Source organism: Arachis duranensis, chromosome 10, assembly GCF_000817695.3.
Source record: "Arachis duranensis cultivar V14167 chromosome 10, aradu.V14167.gnm2.J7QH, whole genome shotgun sequence".
NCBI classification, from domain to species: domain Eukaryota; kingdom Viridiplantae; phylum Streptophyta; class Magnoliopsida; order Fabales; family Fabaceae; genus Arachis; species Arachis duranensis.
The window spans coordinates 74749107-74757186 of record NC_029781.3 but is presented as its reverse complement, the minus strand read 5'-3'; the positions used below and the strand labels follow the sequence as shown (position 1 = coordinate 74757186).

Here is an 8080-nt window from a genome sequence, read left to right as displayed (position 1 = left end):
ACTTTTACATATATATTATATAATATATTAAGAGTGCGAATAAGATAGGGTAGGATATACCCTAAAGCCGTATTCTACCCTACCTGCAGTCTAATAAAAATGTCTTTTTTATAATTGTGTTTAATAGAAGTGTCTTTATAGATATATTTTCTAGATGTGTCTCTTTATATATGTATTTAAAATATATTAATTATTAGACACATCTACGAACACACTTCCAAGAAACACATATAAATAATAGTTGGCAGAAGTTCTTTTCCTTATAAATTTTGGTTCAATTAATAATTTATTTAACTCAAATAAATTAAGATACATGATTATGTATTATCTTAAGCATCATCCTCACAAAAAGACGTTTTTACCGTCTGTACGTGAGTCGTCCCCTAATTTATTAACAGATTCAAAGGCTGTTTAAAGATTAAGTCGCATTTCTTTTTCTCCTCCATTTTTCTTCTCAGTAATCGATTCATTAATTTGCAGGCAATTAAAACATAACACGAGAAAGCATAATTCTGCAAAAGTACTTGGCCAAAAACCACAGGAGACGTTACATGTTGCAATTCGATCATTCTATAGTTATAAGCTATAACTCCACAATTTTGACTACCCTAATTATGAATAATCAAAATCAATTCCAACAAGGAACCAAAAAAGTGAATAAATCTCATATAAAAGCGTTGTCGTCAACCTTAATTAGAAGAGCCAGTGCAGGTTATTATAATTCTACATGGTTGATTTGATTCCTTAATCAGAAGGTTAGATCCTGACAAAAAATATAGTTAGCTCAGGCCCACAGTTATTCACACCATCAGGGCTCAGCATATACAAAGTCTCAGAATCTTTGGAGCCCACAACGTGTTCGAAATGTGCACGCATGTAAGAGAACTCTCCATCTCCACCGTCCACGTCAGATCTCCCTAACAAAACACCAGCACCCATGGATACAGCCTTGAGAAGCTCCATCACGTGAAGATCCTCCTCTGTGGCTTCCCTCTTCACCGCATAACCAACTTTCTTGCCGTTACAAAACATGGTCCACAACGGTTCCTCCATTATCGTTATCTTGTCCTTCTCCGGCCGCCTCTCGCATTCGAGGGCGATCCTAACCATCCCAGCCGCCATCTCCCTCTGAAGAACACCGGTCTGCATAGATAACTCAACCACGAACGAAGGGAGGCACCTCGGATTCTCTTGAATGGAAAGGCTCACGCGTCCTTTGCGGTAACCGAACAAGGTGCCGCAAACTTTGGTGCCGCTTAGGTTGACGGCCCTGTGAGGACCGTCTCCGCCGGGGGTTGGGAACTTGCATGAAGGGGCAATAATGGGAAAAGAGCGGAAGACAGAGCGGACGGCGCGGATGAATTTTGTTTTGTGTTTCTTCTTCTGGGAGGGTTGTACGAGGGAGATTTTGGAAGGGGTTGGAAGAGGTGGTGGTGTGGGAGGTGTGGCTACCGTTCTTGTTGATGCAGTTGAAGAGCGTGGAGAATAATATACAGATTGCGGTGTGTTTGATGCGGATCTTGACTCCTCCATTGGTCGATGACGACGATGTTCATGAACCATGAGGAGGAGGAGATCAAGAACAGCAGTGCCATGGAGGGAAGGGGGAGGGAGATAGATTGAGATGTGTGTGTTTGGGTGTTACGGGTTAGGGCGTCAACGTTTGGTTAAGACTTTTGCGGGCATAAGATGGATCTTTTGTCCTTTAATTCTCCATCTTCCTATTATTTCTCTGCCTTCGTTTCCCTGCTACTCTTGTAAATGCTTTAAATAGCATGCCCGTAATTCATTATATTCCTTTAGAATGGGCAATTACTTTTCATTTTGGGGAAAAAATCAATTACTTTTATAAAATGGAAAAGTCTAGGGACCAGCAGTTTTGTTGAATTTTGGCCAGCATGTAACCAGCAGAGGAAGGTGAGCCATTGGATGAAATCTCACAACAATCTCACACCATCAAATCATCATTGATGGTTAATTGATGGCTAACAATCACAAAAATTGCTGGCCCCCTAGCATTGCTCTTATAAAATATACGTTAAGATATAAAAAAATATATAAATAATACATCATAAATATACATATAAATAATTTAAACGTATAAATCTAATTACAGAAAATCAAAATTAAAAAAGTATATCTTCTTTTTTGGAGATGTTACTTTTTTTTAAAAGTTGTTGAAATATAGCTATGAAACAGTTACATATAAGTTATAAAAAAAATTATGATCGAATTATATATACTTAATATTTCAATTGTAGTGTCAACATAAATTAAGAAATTAAATTAGAAGATAAAAAAATATAAGGCGAAAATACAACTAAATTGCAGAAATTTAAAAAACAAAAAATTAAAGAAAGAATTAAAAAAACATATATAAAAACAAAGAAATTTTATTAAAAATTTTAAAAAATAAATTACAAGTATTTGAGAAAGAATTGAATTCTTTACACATGTTTAATGCTAAAGAGGTTCAAAGTGTTTTGAATTTTTAAGTGTTTTTTAAAAGAGTTGAATTTCTTATAATATTTGCTTAAGACCTTGTTTTTAAAGTGAATTACTAATTCAGTTTCTGTCTATTTGACAATGCGATTTTCACAATAAAAACAATCAATTTTAGTCTCTATCTTCTACTTCCCTGACATAATGCGGTTTCTATAGGTATTTTTTCGTCAACTCTAAACGAAAAACGCTGATGTATCAGGTTTAGAAATTGACAGTGGTTTAATTGTTTCTAAATTCAAATTGGTTAGGAATTTATTTGTCCTTATTCTTTAACCAATATCTTTTTTAAATTATTTTTTATTATTATATTAATATATTTTTTTAATATTTTATTGAATATATGGTATAATAAGTACAAATTAATTAATAAATTATTCAAATTTAAAAATATTATTTATTATGAATCTAAATAAATAATTTTTAAATATATAAATAATAAACATTAAAATACAGTTAATACATTAATAATAATAACCTTTTTAAATTTAAACCAAATTAATAAATAGGCAAAGTCTCAATTCCCTCGTCTGACAAGGGAATCTTACACTTACCTCGAAGAGTGCTATCTGAAAAGTTTGCAAAAAAAAGTTTATGCAAACAATACGATCCCAATTGAAACTTATTACATGCCTTATAAAATAATGTTATGGTTTAAATAGTATTTGTGTTTTAATAACTAACCATAGAGACACTTACAAATATTTTAATATGTTATACACCGTAAAGTTAAAGATGACTAAATGAAAGAATACAGTTGGACCAAAGATTGACAAAATATTGACATGTAGTTGGAGGTGAGTTTCTTAAAGCATTGTAATCTGGAGATCATAATGTTATGGACTTATGGTTAGAAAGTCAACGGTTGATGTGTGTGTGAATTTACCATGCAAAGAATTTTCATCTTGAATGGCAAATGACCGAAATTTTATGTTCACATGTTTGTGCCGTAATCAAATTATTACATAGTTGTTCGGTTAGTCAGATTCCGGACAGGTCGGGTATACAGTTGAAAGGGTGGATGGGTGAGGATGCCTTAGCCTTGGTCGCGCTGATTGTGGGTTCGCCGAGCTAACGAGCACTTGTGCTGGTGAATGGATGAGGGGGGGTGCCACCTGCAAAGACACTCCGACGCCTAAGTCAGAAAGTGTGCTGGCAGGAAAAGTGATGTGGATAAGTGACGTACCTCGAGGGGAGAGCCAACCTTCCCCTTATATACATGTCAGTAGTGGGCCCCTCATGAGGACAGGCCCATATTCCCAAGGACACTGTCCTGCAGCCGCGTGTGGGTCGTACAGGACACGTGTTCGGGTCGTTCGAAAGGCGATGAGTCGGGTCGGGCGGGGCTCGGGCCAGGGTCGACCCGTCGGGTCTCCGGTTCGGGCCGTAACAGTGCCCCCCACGCGCCAATGGTAGCCGTGGTGGCTGTCAATGGTGCGTTGTCTTGTCTCTTACTTGGGGTCGCCTGGTCGGCCGTCCGTGATAAGGACGTGCCCTCTGCGTGCGTGTCCTTTGGTTGCGCCAGCAACCGTTTCGTCGCATCGTTCTCCGTGCAGAGCATTAAGTGCTCTTAATGGGGTAAAAAACCCTTGTTGAAAGGACCATTTTGCCCCCAGCCGTTTCGCGCTTTTTGGGAAGCAGTTTTTAAACTGTTTGATTTTGTGTTTCTGCATTTCTCTACACTTCCCATTCCTCTCCTTCTTCTTATTTGACATAAGACCTCAGAGTGTTGCTGTGGCGTCTTTGTTCATTCTTCCTGCATTCTCTCAGACTTGCAACTTCATCTTCCTTTCTTCAATTTAGGTAACTCTCGAATCAATTTCCTTTTTATGCATTATTCTTGCGCGTTTTTGTTTGGTTTTTTGCTATTGTTGCGTAGCCTTTTAGTTGCGAGTAGACGTGTTAGGGGGGAAGATACCATTCCAAGGTAGGCTTTTTCTTGTTCTTTTCGCCATTTTAGTCTTGATCGACCTTAGTCGGGAAGTCGTGGGGGGTGGTGTTTGTGTTCGGCCTGAGCAACCGATCTCTTAGACTAACTGGATGGTCCCCCCATGTAGGTATGGCTCGCACGGTCTCCCGGGCATCCGTTAACCCTGCGGCGTACGACCAATATGCTTGGGTCGTCTCTGATATAAGGGATTCACCCAATCAAATGGGCGAGGAGGAGCTCACCGAGTTCCGACAAGCCGGGTATTTGTGCGGCGGGACCGACGAGGAGGCCAATTACGACGTTTTCGTCCCGGCTCCTCACGAGCGATTGTACGAAATCAACTTCCAACCCCGCCAGGTCGCCGACTGGATTTGGTTTTACAAAGCCATGTTCACTCAAGTCGGAGTTCGCATTCCGTTCTCAGCCTTTCAAATGGCGCTTTTAAACCGAATTTTCGTGTCACCGTCGCAGTTGCATCCGAACAGTTGGGCTTCGATCCGCTGTTTCGAGATGGTCTGTGAATATCTCGAACTGCCGGTGTCCGTGGATGTTTTCCTCTTTTTCTTTACCCTCACAAACCCTTCCAAGGAGGGGAAACATAGAAAAGGGTTCATGTCCTTCCGGGCTGCCCAGGGTCGGAAGATTTTCGGTTTGTTCGAAGATTCTTACCATGGGTTTAAGGACAAGTATTTCAAGGTCCGTCCTGCCAAAGGTCGTCATCCCTTTTGGTTATCTTTGGAGGGGGTACGGCTCATCCCGACTTATTGGAGTTTCGGGGCAGGGTCCAATAGTTTTATTAAAGTAGCCTATAGAAGCATGTCGGCGGTGGATAAACAAATTGCCGAGGTGTTAATGGCGGTTTTCGGGAAGAACCCAGTGAATCCCCACCTCCTCATGGGTGACCGGGAGTCCGGCCGTAATTATATTTGTGAGAAGCTTTTTACTTTTCCCTTTATCTTTTTCTTTTTATTGACATTGTTTGACGATTATCCGACCTTCTTTGTTTTCCTGCAGTGGATATGTCTGCGTCGGTGACGGGTCTTCCCGACTTGTTTCAAACCTTTCTCGGTGGTGGTGATGATGAAGAGGATAATGACAAGTCTGCTGGTGAGACGTCTACAGTTCCTCCAGAGGACAATACTACTTCAGAACAGGAGGTCGTGGTTGGGGGAACCGGGACCTCGGCCCAGGGTGCCCAGGTTGAGGTCGAGAAAACGGTTCATGCCTCTCCTATTCGCGAAGTGGTAGGCCAAGGGGGTTCGGCGTCTGCCCCTGAGGTCGATGACGACGTGGAGGTAGTCCCCAACCCTAAAAGGAAGAGGAAGATGTCTTCTAGTCCCGAGGGAGTCCTCACCGTCATGGAGAGGAACTTTGACGCGAGCAACTTCATTGATACCCAACTGATCCCTGGCACCGAGGAGTACTTCCACGAGTCTTCCCTTGCCGGGCAAGCGAGATGGATGTACCGGACACTTCTGCGGGGTGCCGTGATAGCCCGGAAGGCCGAGTTTGAGCTTTCTGGAAGGCCGAATTTGAGCTTTCTGGGATGGAGTCCCTCCGCAGAAGGTTGGAGGCTAGTGGGAAGGCCAATAATGAATTAAAAAGCGAAGTTGAAACTCTTCGGGAGCAGTTGACCCAGTCAAACGAGAAGCTCGATGCTGCCGAGAAGAAAGCCACCACTGCCGAGCAGAAAGCTACCGCCGCTGAACAAAAGGTAACAGCTGCCGAGAAGAAACAGAAAGAGTCGGACGCGACGATTGAACGCTTGGTCGAGCGCGAAATGGCTCTGGAAGGTCAAGTCGGCGCAGCGCAAAAGCGTGTGGCCGAAGTTGAGGAAGAGAAGCGGGCCGTGGAGGCCGAACTGTCGACATGGAAGGCGAAGTACAAGGACGTCGTCAAACAGGGAAGGGGTGCTGTCATCAAACAGGGGAAGGGTGCGATCCTGGCTACCGAGGACGCCCTCAAAGCTCAAATTAAAATTGTTGCCCCTGAATTCGACACGTCGGCGATTGGTGTCCGCAAGGTTATTCAGGATGGCAAGGTTGTTGATGTTCCGAAGAAATAAGTCCTCTTTTTATAGTTTTAGCCGTTTTGTTTTGACTTGTACACTATTTTAGTTTCGGCCGTTTTTGGCTTGTGAACAATTTTTCGTTTAACCGTTTTATCTTGGTTTGTGACTAACGACCATTTTTAATTGTTTACTCATGTTGTCGTGACGAATTTCTCCTCATTCGTTTGGTTGTATTTCCGTCTCCTTTAACCGTTTTTGGTTTAATGTCGTTTCTTATGTCGATGGCCCGTGGCCTTTTGCGTAGTCGTTTGACGGGTTCCCGGGGTGATCAGTCCCGGGAACGCGAGTCGTCGTTGGACGCGGTGATTTATCTGGAAAATTAAGTGACAAAATAGGAGAGGAAATTCGCACAAGTATATCTTATTCGGTAATCGTATAAAGGACTCGTAAGTCGCTATGAGAAGTTCAAAAGATAAATTTGCGAATTGACTACTTAGCTAGCCTGGTCGGTTTGTCGGGCCTTCATCTAGGAGTAGAATCTTCTTAGGTTGTCCGCATTCCATGTTCTCGGGACTTCCTTGCCGTCAAGTCTTTCTAGCTTGAATGCTCCTTTTCCCATCGCTTTCCGGATTCTATAGGGGCCTTCCCAGTTAGCCGCTAGCTTGCCTTCTCCGGGGGTCGGCAGGCCGATGTCGTTTCGTCTTAGGACGAGGTCGTTTGGCTCGAATTTCCTCTTGAGCACTTTGGTGTTGTAGCGCAGAGCCACTCTTTGTTTCAGCGCCGTTTCTGTCAAATGGGCCATCTCTCTGGCTTCATCTATCAGGTCCTTTTCTACGGTTTCCTCCACTCCCTTTAGGAGCAACCGCGGGCTTGGTTCCCCGATCTCCACGGGTATCACCGCGTCCACACCGTACGTTAGTCGGAAAGGAGTTTCTTTAGTGGATGACTGTTCGGTCGTTCGGTAGGACCAGAGAACCGCTGCTAGTTCATCGGCCCAAGCGCCCTTTTTATTGTCCAACCTCTTTTTTAGCCCTGAGAGGATAACCTTGTTGGCGGACTCCACTTGTCCGTTCGTCTGAGGGTGTTCTACCGAAGAGAACCTTTGCCTTACGCCCAGGCCGCTGAGAAATTCCGTGAACTTCTTGTCAGTAAACTGTGTGCCGTTGTCCGAGATGACGACTTCCGGTATCCCGAATCGTGTTATCACCTGCCTCCACATGAATTTTCTGCAATTGGCTGAGGATATGCTAGCTAGTGGTTCAGCTTCTATCCATTTGGTATAATAATCAATTGCCACTATGAGATATTTGACCTGCCCAGGGCCAACCGGGAAGGGCCCTAAGAGGTCGATTCCCCACTGAGCGAATGGCCGGGAGGTCGTTAGCAAGCTTAACTCTGAGGCCGGCACCTTGGCAAAATTGGCATTTTGTTGGCACTTTACGCACTTTTTGACGAACTCTTTGGAATCTGCCATCATCGACGGCCAGTAGTATCCAGCTCGGATTAACTTCCTTGCTAGGGCTCTGCCTCCGATGTGGTGCCCACAGCAGCCTTCGTGGACTTCACTGAGGACATAGTCCGTCTGGTCGGGGTGTAGGCACTTCAGTAGGGGTTGGCTAAGCCCTTTTCTAAACAGC

General features: G+C 43.3%; 1 protein-coding gene across 1 annotated transcript; it reads right to left on the bottom strand.

Moving 5' to 3' along the window:
- Positions 1-756: 756 nt before the first annotated feature.
- LOC107470278 (protein MIZU-KUSSEI 1-like) lies at positions 757-1561 on the bottom strand. The gene has a single exon (XM_016089670.3). The coding sequence runs from the start codon at positions 1531-1533 to the stop codon at positions 757-759; it is 777 nt and encodes a 258-aa protein (XP_015945156.2). The 5' UTR covers positions 1534-1561.
- Between the last annotated feature and the right edge of the window lie 6519 nt (positions 1562-8080).

Excerpts from the sequence above, each read along its gene's own strand:
- LOC107470278 (XM_016089670.3), bottom strand. The coding sequence starts at position 1,533 with ATGGAGGAGTCAAGATCCGCATCAAACACACCGCAATCTGTATATTAT.